Source organism: Solea solea, chromosome 1, assembly GCF_958295425.1.
Source record: "Solea solea chromosome 1, fSolSol10.1, whole genome shotgun sequence".
Classification (NCBI taxonomy): Eukaryota; Metazoa; Chordata; class Actinopteri; order Pleuronectiformes; family Soleidae; genus Solea; species Solea solea.
The window spans coordinates 11,857,124-11,870,652 of record NC_081134.1 but is presented as its reverse complement, the minus strand read 5'-3'; the positions used below and the strand labels follow the sequence as shown (position 1 = coordinate 11,870,652).

Sequence of the window (13,529 nt, the reverse complement as noted above, 5' to 3'; positions counted from 1 at the left end):
AATTGCTTGTGTCAACTCTGAGCTGAAAGCAGAGGTATTTCTTTATTTCTTTATTTGTTTATTTGTTTGTTGATTTATTTATCCATTCATTTTTGTCACAATTATGAGACTGTTATTCTGTGGGGATGGGGCTGCGGCTTGGCTTTTCTGTGTGTGCGTGTGTGTGTGTGTTGTGTGTGTGCGTGTGTGTGTGTGTGTGTGTGTGTGCATATGTGTGTTTCAGAGCCGCAGCTGAAAGGCATCGTGACACGACTGTTCAGCCAGCAGGGCTTCTACCTGCAGATGCAGCCGGATGGAACCATCGACGGCAGCAAGGACGAGAACACTGACCACAGTGAGTGGAGCATGACCGAGGCTACAACTTCCTGCATGAAACATTCAATGGCAGTGACTCATTTGGTTATGTAATGCAGTCTATCGCCACATTTTATATTTATCGTTTTTAATTCTTATGTAACTGATGCCACTTTGGCCGCCTTGAAGCACTCCACAATTAGTTTAAGAAGCCCCCACTGACTGGGATTATCTATTTAACCCTAAGAACACAGAGCATTTTGGCTGCTTTCATCCATTAATATGTTTAAATACACTGTAGGCTATAAGAATGTGCACTATAGAGTGTCTTAAATCCTTTTTTCAGCACAACCTAGGCAATCTGATGACATTTTTTTTCCTGTACCTGAGCAAAGTACTCAAAATGTTTAAAATCAGATTGAATTTGTGAAATTTGGAAATACGACGCAGGTCAAAGGTCTTTTTTTGGGACTTCTTGCACAATTATTGCTACTTTATATCACTACTAAAAATGTGATATAAAATGAATCATAACTTTGACTTAACAGCACATAAGAATATAAATAAAAACACAAATTGTTAGCCTGATAAGGAATTTATTCCCACGGCAAATGACATGGTTGCACCTGTGGCAGAGATCCGTAAGCACTAAGGGTTAAATACAATAATATCCAGTGATATGAGCCTACTCAAGTGGTTTATGTATGTATAGTTTGGATTCCAAAGTAATTTTGACCACTTAAGCCCTGAAAAGTTATATTAATGTGATTAACAGTGGCCATTCTTCTTGTTACAAAGCTGCTTCCCCGAGCCACTTCTTGCAATATTTTACCACAAATCAACTTCTCATAGAGGACTACTAGCGGAGAAACAGTCTCCGGGGGTAAAGGCCTTTACACGCTTGCTGGCCACATTTGAAAAGGGGAAAGGAAAATAAAGTGAAACTGTAAAAATCCTTTTATATTTAATCATTGCGGCGTTTGTGACAATTTCCCCCAAGAAGTGAAGCATCAAAGAAGAGACAAACTGATCAACAGTGGCTGATCGGTGTCGATGTCAGGGAGGCGTGTTCATGAAGAGCAATAATGACAACACTCCCAGTGTGGAGCGAGGCCAGACAGGAAGACCATTCATGACCTTTCTTTTTTCCATGCCAATCTTTAAGGAAGCCGGAGCCAAACCTGCTGGACCAGAGCAATCGTGCAGAACAGAAAAGAACAGTCTCTCTCTGTCACTCGCCATTTTATATTTTATGAGGAAATAGATCTTCTGGAAGAACTACTTGGAGCATAAGGGGCTTCCGGACCAAAAAGGATTACTGCACAAAGGGGGAACAATTATAATGTCCACATAGCAATTGCACTATTTATTTGTAGCATGAACTGTTTTTCGGCCTCCTTTGTATGCAAAGGTTTTGACTGAAGGGGTTTTTTGTTGAATGTGAGGGTTTCCCCAAACACCTCAAGGAAATCCTCTTCTAAAACAGCCCTGCAGGTCCAGGGATGGAGGAGTGCAGTGAATAATTCAGCTAGTGGAAACTAAAAATACCACCCTCTGTGTTTGTACCAATGAATAATTCTTTGTATGAGATGCCTCGAGCTCAGACAGAGAGGATAAGCAGAGAGGTGCACAAGGTGCAAATTTGAAGGGTTTATTTTTTTTCTTGTAGAAAAATATAAACTGATATAATAAAAGTAAAAGAGAGAAATGTTACAAATGCTAGAGATAATGATTTGGTATTCAGGTCTCGCACTGAACTATTGATAGATAGATTAGCCCCACCCTTGAACCACACCACCCTCTGACCTGTAAGATCCTCTGCAGCAGCCGGAAAAATACCATCATTTATTTCGATGTTGCATCCATATACAAGGTTTTATTATTCATAAGGTCCGGTAAAAGTGCACAGGGGAACTGAAAGTAGTTTTAGTTGCAGGCAAAAAACAATGTTGCTCAGTACCTGTCGTGCTGACCTGTGATGACATCATCAGTGATATTATTGTCTTGTTAACCACCAAAAAAAACTGATGGGTGTCTGTCATCGGCAACAAACCTGAACAATGAATCATTTTCAAATCACAAGACACAAGTCATATCTTCATCACCTTGCATTTTGATAGAGTGGTTAATATTTTCATTCTGTCATGTATTATTAATGCTCCATCGTGTTTTAAAATATTTTACACGGTGAATTTTGAAGTGAAACTTGCCAAGTCTGTAGTTGAATAATTGGTTGTAGAGGAAAAAAAACCCAAATGCAGACAAATAGACAGAGACACGGGATCACAGAGACACGGGATCACATGTCTTTCAGTGGTAATAGTAAATCATGCTAGAAATGAAGAGGTTGTTACTGTCGTATGTAAAAACTGATTTAGTGGTAAGTATCGCCGACTGACGGAAGTACACTTAACTAACTGCTGTAGCCGTGGAACGCCGTTCCATTAATTAACGCCCGTGTTCCAATTTGTGCAGTTATTAATTTGTCTCCAGTTGATTGCCCTCAGTAATTATCTCCGCACACGGAGGCTTCCGAAGGATATTGCCGGGTATTATTATGAGATACCTGCGGTATCAAGCGTTCACACGCACCATCTGTGTCTGATACTCTGGGTTTGATTGATGATTTTAAGCAAGACGTCAACCCCGTCACTAATTCCAGTCATCAACTTTGGGACAAAGAAGGACAAATGTGGGGAAAATGGCCGTAAACACCGCTCATGAGGACATTTATACGCGTACATCGGTGCTGTATACCAACCCTCTTAGACTCTGGATTAGATTTTGAGACGTGCCCTTGGCATTTAAAGTTTGGCTCAGTGTTTCTCTAAACCTTTTTCCGCAGGGTTTATTTTCTGCTGTGCCAGTGTTCTTCACATCAAATACACTTCCTTTACCCTAGCCACTGGATCTGCTTGCAGCCGATTACCGCCCCACTGAAAGACTTGCTGTTTCATGGATTTTTGCTTTATTGGGTTTTTAGAACCAATGTTATGTGGTTTAACAATAGAAGATTCAAATCAGCTGTAATTATGGGGTCAATCTACTCCTGGAGCTGCAAATAGGAGAGCCCGGCATTGAGAATGTGTATTAATGACAGCTCCTGTAAGCTTTAATTTCTTTGGGAGACAAAAAAGAGCAGAGATCAAACTGTCTTTTTGAGACTTTTGGAGACGTGGCTTTTTGAGTACATAGTAAATATACAGTGGAGCGAGGGGGGGGGAAAGGTAGACATATGACAGAAGTGTGATAACATCAAAAATCAGATGCCTGTGACAACATGATTTCACTGGTGGCAATGGACTAACATTCTGCATTCATACCCTAACCTCAAGCCCTCAAGGCTATACTAAGTGGAAGTGGGGTCAGTGTGTATTAGCCACACCAGTGGCCCAAGGGCAGGTTGAAACCACTGGCAGGCAAAAGCGGCGCGTCGATATTTATCAGGTGAAATTGAATCTGCTCAGAGGACAGACCTATGTTGGCACGTTTCCTCTCATCTCTCCAGCTTTATCTGATCGTCTCCATCACCACTCCCAGCAACAATCATGCCAGCAGCACAGATTACATAGTGCAGAACAGTTAAAAAGGGCCGAGCGTCTTCACACCTTCGTCCAACCACGACTTATAAAAGTCACAAGTCGCTCAAGAGGAGATGACGGCAACTCGTACATCTACACATACTGAGCTGATTGGAACTGGACTTGGTTTTTAGAGTTAATAAATTCCCCCATCACAGATTCCTGTCTTGACATGACTGCGTCACTGTTAGGGTGCATTCACACCACGGTAGTCTGGGGGATTTCGATTGGGCGGGGGAATGCCGAAAAAATTCACACCTTCATTTGGATTGGTTCACTTTCACACTGCATTTTTCTAAGTGGACCAAACCGCCTGAACAGCGTCACACAGTTAAAACAGCTGCTCTGACCAGGAAGAAAAAAAGTGTAAATGAATAAAGAAGAAAACCTGGCTTGTTCACCACAAAAACAAACAATGGAGCGACACCAAATTTATGCAGTCTTGTGGTTTCTGTTTTTACTTACTGTTCTAAACCTAATTGGTCTTTGACAAGAAGCTGAGCAGCAGGCGAGGCAGCGAGCTATCCTCACTCGCTTCTCACACCTGCCCAAACGAAGCGGACTAAACAGCTCTGGTGTGAAAGCGCCCTTACAGGTGCCTCAGTGTTGCTGTTGTCCATGTACTTTACTGCTCGACACTGTGATCAGAGGCTCAGATGTCTGCTGGGGTAGAGAACTGGATTGTCCTTTTCTGTCCTTTCAGTCTGATGTGTGTCTTTTGTCTCTCTCTCTCTCTCTTTGTATATCTGTCTGTTCCCTCCCTCCCTCCCCCTTCCCCTCTGTCTGCTCTGCAGCCTTGTTCAATCTTATTCCTGTGGGTCTGAGAGTGGTGGCGATCCAGGGGTTAAAGAGTGGCTTCTACATTGCAATGAATGGCGAGGGCATGCTCTACAGCTCGGTAAGATACAGCCCTTAGGGTTGTGTACCTTTGCTGTCAAGCGTGTGTATGAGTTCATTTCCACGTGTTGTGTTTTGCCCTGTTTGCTGTCTCTTTTAATATCCCACTGCAGCAAAGACTCAGCCCAAACCCCTTCATCTCTGCTCTGTTTCGAGAGCCCTTCAGATGTTCTTTTACTCCTTCTCCCCTTTGTTATTGAAGCAGCACCGCACGTGTTCTATTTAACATCAAGTTCACTGCTGAGTCCTTTTTAAATATGCTTTATACTCCTTTACTGGCTACTAAAGGAGGCTAATTATGTAGATATAAACAGAACGGAATTGCATGGTCTTTTGATGTGAAGGATCATGAATCTTTGTTTAACTTTCACGCTGCGTTCCATCCAGCATCCCCGCTGTCATGAAAGGATGCTACACACCACAACCTCCTTTTCAGATTACTGCAATCTTTGTTTTGGAAAATAATTTGGATTAATTATTTTTAAACTCTGCATATGCAGAAAAAAAAATATATTCAGTAGGGGGAATAAATATTGTAATGAGATAAGCATACAGGCTGTGGGCAGCAGATGAATGAGTGGGAGTGGATGCAGTGACAGATGTGAGTTGGGGAGAACACTGATTCATAGCTTTTGCATGGGGATGAAGACATGGTTCTGCAGCATGTTTGTGGAAATGAGGTGCAGAGGAAGGCAGTGTGTGTGTGTGTGTGTGTGTGTGTGTGAGAGAGAGAAAGAGAGAGGACTAAAGAAATTGTGTGGGGACACAGAGATATCTCTCGTCGACGTCGTTATATAACCTCCAGTCTTACATTTTCCAATCTAGTTGAGGGTAGTGTTACTGAAGAAGAGTAAATTGGAGGCTGCATTAAACCTCTGCTGAGGGACTTGGCAGCCATGGTGAATAATGAGTGAGAGCCGGAATTCAAAAAGCTGCCCATCAATTAGTTTTTTGTTCTCAAAAAAAAAGAAAGAAAGAAAAGAAAACCCTATAGAATGAAAGACACAGTGAGGCTAGTATCTGCACTATACCCCAGCAGAGACTGGAGAATTAGACCAACAGCGTACATGATTTATTTTTCCTTTTTTCGGTCGTCTTCTTGTAAATCCAGTGCCAGAAGAACAAGCGTTCTCGCTCTGATCGTCACAGATATATGAGCGCTGAGAGGTTCAGGGAAGGACAAAGAGTAAATGCATACATTTGTGTGACTCATTCAGGTATACGCACCCATTAACAAGTGCACATTCCGACTATGATTCATATAATAACTCTCCGCCCACCTATGTGTAATTTATGTTTAGCGCAGGCCAGGCAGCAATTTTTGTATTTGTTAAATTGACTGAGTTAAATGAACTGTGTGACCCTTCTCTGCTCATGATGATGTGCGTCCAAGTACGTGGGACTATATTATTATTCATTCCAAATGATTCAGAGGCTCACTGTCAGACGGTGCCAATCATGACCGGCTGCGTGCCATTTTTATCGTTATGTTTTTCGGCACAGGAACAAATGTCAAAAAGGCAAGACATTTCTGAGGGGATACGGTATTTAGCCGTATGGTGTGGATTCTACTCTGGCGAGGCATGGGAAATGACCATGCATTGGTAAGCATAATGTGGGTGGCACGCTGGAACACAGGGGGACTCTTTAGCCTTGGAGAGTCACAGAGAGCTCATAAAACGGCTAATTTAAGATGCAAACCTTTGCATGAGAACACAGATGGCCTTGGCTTCCCTCTCTAATTCCCATTATTTACCTGTTTAATTTACCAGTTGAGAATAATGAGAAAGGAGGTGGAGGTGTTTCAGGGGGACAGTAAAGTGCGACATGTCTGGTAATTAGTCACACTTTAATGAAATCTCTTGTACTGCAAAACAAACAACATCCTTTACTTTCATTCAGTTTAAGTACTCATATTTACTTTTATTATTGTTCACCTTTGCCTTTATGTGTATGCATCACCCGTCCTCCCTCTCTCTGCACTTTCTCATTTATGGTCATTTTTTTTTTTTGCCTCTGCAAATGATCGAGTTTTCATCTTGTTTTGTTTTCCTAACATCAGAGAGCAAAGATGCTCAGCCTCCTCCGCCCCCCTCACTGCTTGTAGGGAGATAATTACTGAGCGATGTCCTCCTACCTCGCCAACACTCTCTACCCTTTACTTTCCCCCCCTCGCCACTTCTTTGCACTGTCATGTTAGTGAGGGAAAGTGACAGGCTTTAACTCCTCTGCGTGTTAGAGATTAGATGTTGCTGAGTTGCTACTTTGTGAAAGCCTTTCCCCCGGCCTTTAATGCAGGTGTCCCGCACCCAGCTAGATTTTAATGGTCAGTTTAATATTGCTATTGATCGCTTAAGTGGCGAGGACGTGGCCTTTAGCGGTCACATATATGCCGGATGCTGGTCGGTACCTATGAAGCTGAAATGCAGAACTTGCAGCTGAGCCTGTTGAGGATGGGAAGTGGACGATAACCAGGGTGATAATGCTGGTGTGTAATGTTTAGTGGGGAAGTGCGTGCGAGCTGAATATCTACAACAAAGAGTTCCCTTCCATTATTTATAACACTTCTGGATATGACCTAGTTTACTGCACAGCAGAAACCACCGTTCTCTGTTTTCTCCCTCTCATCTCAAACTATCTATCTATCTATCTATCAAATATGTTGCAGTAGACACAATAGTTTTGAATTTCTGGGAATCGGTATGTGTTTGTGTTTGTTTGAATTTAGCCGTCGGCCATCAATCTCTCTCTGTACCTTTAGAAGGGCAGAACAGGGTCTTGCTTCAGAGAGACTGAATCACAGAGCAAGGCAGGGAGAGAAAAAGATAAACAGTGAACAGAGAACAAGAACAGGAAAAGTTCTTTTTAAGTTTAAGTAATGTCTAGACAATTCCCGACCTGAATCTCTCCTAGAATAGTAATGAGCTCCCTGGGACATCCATGGCAAGGCTGGGATTCTCACCGAGTCCAAATCTCTCACACACTGGCAACTCAGTCCCATATTTAAATGGAGCCGTTCTCCATATTCTCCCCTTTATCCAGCATTTAAGGACATTTATCAGTGGTGCAGAGCTGCCACTCTTTTCATATTGAATACAGACTGATTTACATTCAGGAGATGCATTCAGCCCATTTCTGTTGGCAACCCAGTTTTATATCCATTACAAACTGCTCTCCTGCTTCATGTTCCATTAACTTCCTGCACCTGTACACCCCCCCACCGCCCCGCCCCCACCCGCGCTATCAGCTCTCAGCACACACATTTCATCTCTCTCAGGCCTGTGTGAATGCAGTCTCTGGTGTTTTTGTTTGACATTGTGTGGCAACAAGCTCCCAGATTAAAATATGATGACACCCACTATTACAAATAACGTATGCCGTAAAATAAAACTCATAATTACTCATGGTGGAGCAGCATTTCAGTGACCCCAATCTCCGTTCACATCCAGTGTGTCACAACACAGTTTATAGGGTCTCATGAATGCACTGAATGCATTTTCATTTCCATGAAATGGTTGTGAAAGTCAATACTGTTAACGTTCATGTTGATGCTGGCTATCAGTCCTTTTCCTCCAGCTTGATAGTTGGTGCATTGCTGCATCTGTATGGGCCTTAATGCCACAACTATCTATCAGTAGAATAGCCTCCCTTATCACCTCCTTTTGATAGACACAGCCATTTGCCGAACTAATTTGCCAGTTACCATCACACTGGTTGATTGATGTGCGAGTGTAACTACTGTGGCTACTGATTTCACTGAATGACCCCTCTCCACGTCTTGTTTCACTTATTTTGCTTGTCTCGCGTGTGTGTTATGGCCTGTTTTTGCTGTTTATATGTTTCTCTACACTGGATCTGTATATTGCATCACACTAAAAGCCTGTATCATGATTATGTGCCTGTAAAATCCCATTTTCTGTCCGTTTTCTTCGCTCGTGTGTTTGTGTGGTTTACATACGTCCATTAAGGGCATCCCATTACTCACAAGAGACTGTGACCCTGTTTCGTCACCTCTTATTTGCTCGTAGTCTTCCTCAAACAAGGTACTTTACTGAAGACTTCCAAGCCACGTACGTTCCACCCCATCTCTCCCGAGCCATGGTGCTTTTTTAAACTGATGAGGACGGGTTTGTGTCCTCTCAGTGAAGGGTGTAGGGTGCATGTAATGTATCGCTGTCTCGCCCTACCCACTCAGACACATACTGTACGATCACACTCGGAGCCAGACAGGGTCAACGTGACCCCCAGTGCCTCAGCAGAGGGTGGAACGTCTGCTCTTGGACAGTGTGTCAGCAGGCCCGGATAACCACTACCACTCCTCCGCAGAACCTGTCCACTCTCCTGCAACCGGCGAGACGTTTCCACACTGCCAACCATGTTTGCTTCCCCGAGTGTCTTATAAATGAGCAGTCACACACACACACACTGTGGCTCATTATCTGATGTGTGGTGTGTGGAGGGCTACCAAAGCTTCAGAGTCTTAAAACAGCATTTATTTTCACTGGGGTTATTTTAAAGTGGAACTTGTTAATATTTTATGATAAAACGGCTGTGTTATGTTGCTGTAGTATCAACAAAGCCACACTTCCTCCGCTCTCCGTCACTGCTCGTGTCTGTGCTGTTGCAATTTGGACTCGTCACTCAACAACCTTGTCTTTGGGCCACAGAAACATTGTTGTTTTCAGAGAAGTAGCGCAGGTTATTTCCCCGTATTCCACTACTGTAGTCCAGCAACAACTGGTATCACACAGAAGAGTAGTTGGAGAAATATGTAGCTGCTACAAGGAGCCAAATAAAGAACAAAACAAACCTAAAGGATGAATTAATATTAAAGACTCTGCCACATATGTAATAGTTATTTACTCCATAAAACAAACCCGCCATGCGTACACAAAAAAGCAGTTTCACAAACTTACAAACAGGCACATTTTCTTAGTGACTAAGTTTAGATAAGGTTGAGTCTAATCCAGGTTTTGAGGTATTTTCAGCAGTCAGTTTCACTTTTTCTTTGCACTTACTCATACTCTCTCGTTTTCATCTGTACAAACTATAGCTACAAATTACAGGTGCATTTTGTTAACTAGAATTATAAAAATCTCAATTTAAGTGAAGTATTGTTTTTATTGTTTTGAGCTTCATAAACATAATTGGGATTTAAAATTTCATTTGAATGAAGAGCCGGCGGAGAGTGTTAAGACTGATGTCTCCAAACATGGTTAGATAAAATCTAAACTATTTACATAGACCCGTTAACATGACATTTAGCTCCTCAGCCTCTACTCTCATTATTGTTTATCCTTTGCTCTTGCAAGGGCTCGCCCACTCTCAATCTTGCTACACGCACACACATATAAAGTCACCTTCAGCAGGAAGCAGAATTGGGCTGTCCGTCAAGTGGACAACCTTAAAAAGGGCACAGTATCCTGCAGATATTACTGAATGACATACAGCACCAACACACACACACACACACACACACACACACACAGGTTTGTGCAGCTATTCTTCTTAGGACACTGCATTAACATTGTACAGTCATTTGAACAGCCTAAACAAAGCTTTATCCCTAACCATAACCACATCCAGCTGACAACAATGCAAATGTTACTCCTTAATTTAACCAGTTCCTTAGAAATGAGGTTCTGCCTCATTAGGACCAGTTTTTAGTCTCCATGGTGACTAGTGGTTCTGACAAGGTCAGTGTTTATGCCAGAAGAGGTCCCAAAGAGCTAACAAATACAGACAGACACAAACACACGCACGCACGCACGCACACACAGTGTGCAAACTCTACCCAAACTGATGCAGCCCAGCATCCACCAGGCCAGCTGTTCCACTTCACCTGTATCTATTTTGGACACACGCGTCTTTACAGTCCTTCAAGCTGATTGGTGTTCGTTTTTAATTTCACCTTTTGCATTCAGGAGATCAAGGATATGGAGTAATAAGGTTTGACACCCACCGTGTCATTGCACATTTTATTCTTCATGTATGAAAAAAATAAATATCAAAGACCTACTTTTTCGTGTGTCTTAAGATTTTGCAAATGACCCTATCCTGCAGCTTAGATGTCTCAAGATTACAGTTCCCCTCTTGCACTCTCATGGCAAAAATCGGGCACTGCTCTCTCTTCAGAGGATCCATCATCTTTCCTCACATTCCCCTCCACCTTCTTTTTTTGTCCTTGACTTCCTCCTTGACTGATCACTTTAATAATGAAGCCAAAGGGATACAGATCTCCCATTGTTTATTGTTATTCTCATAAGACTATCATTCTAATTATTCCAAGTGTGTGTGTGTGCCGTATGTTTGCTGAACTTGGCACAGTGTGTCTGCTGGTGATGAAAGCCAATATTGGCTGAGTGAAGCAGACACTTTGTCTTCATTGAAAATCTTAAATCTGTCTGTTATGTTGCTTGTTTTTATTTTTGGCAAGTGTCCGTTATATTTATGTGGAGGCAAATTAATTTACGCTGTGATTTATACCGACTGCATGCACTCCTTAATGTTTCGCATCTGTGTCTCCCTCCCCCCCACACAGGAAATGTTCACACCAGAGTGTAAGTTCAAGGAGTCTGTTTTCGAGAACTACTACGTGATCTACTCTTCCACTGTGTACCGTCAGCAGGAGTCGGGTCGAGCCTGGTTCCTTGGCCTCACCAAGGAGGGGCAAGTCATGAAGGGTAATCGGGTCAAGAAGACTAAGCCCTCATCTCACTTTGTTCCCCGGCCCATTGAAGGTATGAGAAAGCATTAGAAACTGCTTTTAAATGTTGTTTAATACTCCATCTGTGGCAATGAAAGTTTTATCCCATAAACTGTGCGTCCTGGCCTGGTAATTGCTTCGGAAGGCCTGTCATAAAAACTTGGACGATTGTAAAAGCTATTACTTAGTTGCTGTATATAATCCATCACATAAGCATTTTGTGCTTCACCATCTTCCCATAGCATTGCTGAGGTAATTCTAATTCTAGGATGGGTCAAATGCAGAGAATGATTTCCCCTCAGGGGGATTAATAAAGATAAAGATAAATTAAATTAACAACCGTACGGCACGAAAAGCTTTTGTTGTTGCAGGTATATGTTGCTGTTTGTTTAGTTTTAGACGTGCAGTCCCCATGACATCGAAATGACCTCTTCAGTGCTTTAAACACGTTGCTATGCCCAGAAATCTGCTTTATAGATTATTGACTCATCTTCTACTTGGGAGAGTACAGTGAGTTACATCCAATCAAGTGCTGTGAAATTCTTTTAGTGCCGCACTCTTAACCCAAAGAACCAACTCCTTTGCAAGGGATGAGCATGTATTCCTCCGATCAGCAGCACCCAGAATCACGCATCAGTTTAAACATATGGACACGCCCAGTACATTTCCTCCTTAAACGTTCAGCTTCCTCCTTCCTCATTTAAAACGGCAGATATTGGTGACAGTGGTGAGGAGAAGTCCTCCACAACAGAGCAGTAGCCTTTCTTCCACGTTTAGCCATGTCGTCATGCTGTGTTGCAGCTGTAACGCCCATTCAGCACTATTGGCTACTCTCATCGCCAATCGATGCGTTGACAGGACCCTCCCGAGCAGCTCATTTTAACCGTAAATAACCCCCCCCCCCCATGTAAGGAGTTGTGCAATATTCCAACAGCAATTTACGACGGGTGCATCTGTGGCACGGGTCTGTGCCGCATGGGCACTAAGGGTGTGCATGTTGCACAGATAATATCACCAGTACATTCTGATAAAAAGAAGTGCTGACGTGGCCCTAAATTCTTGTTTTTGTCCCTCCCAGCCTGGAATAATCGTCCCTGCAGCCTCACACCTGACCTTGTCTCCTTCTGCACATCCATCTCTTCAATCTCCACTGTCCCCTTTCTAAAAACTCCTCCTTTCTTTGTCCCCCCTCCTCTCCTCTCCTCTCCTTTCCTCTCTCCTCTCTCCTATGCACTTTCTCTACAGTTTGTATGTACAGGGAGCCGTCTATGCATGAGATAGAGGACAAGCACCGCTCCAGAAAGAGCTCAGGGACTCCCACCATGAACGGAGGGAAAGCTGTCAATCAGGACTCCACATAGCAGTGATGGCAGAGGCTTCCATTAGGGGTGTGGTCTCCCCCGACTCAATGGGAGGGGCCATCGGAAAACTCACTTTCCCCTGGATACAAACCACCTTCCCCTCTGAAAAACAGAGGGCATTGTGATGACAACGAGGAGCTACATATTACTGTACAAGACAAGAAAAACAAAAACTGAACACTTGCCTGTGAAATACTTTTAGACGAATTACTATGAAACCAGAGGATATATATATATATATATATATATATATATATATATATATATATATATATATATATATATATATATATATATATATATATGTGTGTGTATATATATATGTAAAAAATATTTTCAATCAGGACTTGACCGACATTTTATGCAAAAAAAAGAAGCTGTGATAAACAAACAATGAAAGGTGGTCTCTCTTCACACACAAATACAAATATTTATCATTTCCAATTTATGCTGTGAAAAACAAGCTTTAATACACGTTCGATTTTCATATATTGATTTTCTTTCCCCCCCCAAATTGCTGCTGCACTCTCGTATGCTTTACTGCTCTTTGTCACGATATCATCATCATTTCTAATCAATTTTTATCACCGCACTTACAATCATGGTTATTCAGGCTTTTTTTTGTTGTTGATTTTTTTTTTTTAGACAAAAATATTTATTTATTCATTTATTTATTTTTAATTACTCCTG

General features: G+C 42.3%; 1 protein-coding gene across 4 annotated transcripts in view; it reads left to right on the top strand.

Annotated features, from left to right (window-relative positions):
- fgf12a (fibroblast growth factor 12a) overlaps positions 1 to 13,094 on the top strand; it is a 30,336-nt gene extending 17,242 nt beyond the window's left edge. For all 4 annotated transcript variants that reach the window (XM_058647796.1, XM_058647788.1, XM_058647771.1 and 1 more), the window contains 4 exons: positions 224 to 334; positions 4,670 to 4,773; positions 11,314 to 11,512; positions 12,724 to 13,094. In XM_058647796.1, the coding sequence (XP_058503779.1) occupies positions 224 to 334; positions 4,670 to 4,773; positions 11,314 to 11,512; positions 12,724 to 12,839 (530 nt within the window). In that variant the 3' untranslated portion in view covers positions 12,840 to 13,094. The remainder of the gene's footprint in view (positions 1 to 223; positions 335 to 4,669; positions 4,774 to 11,313; positions 11,513 to 12,723) is intronic.
- The last annotated feature ends 435 nt before the right edge of the window (positions 13,095 to 13,529 follow it).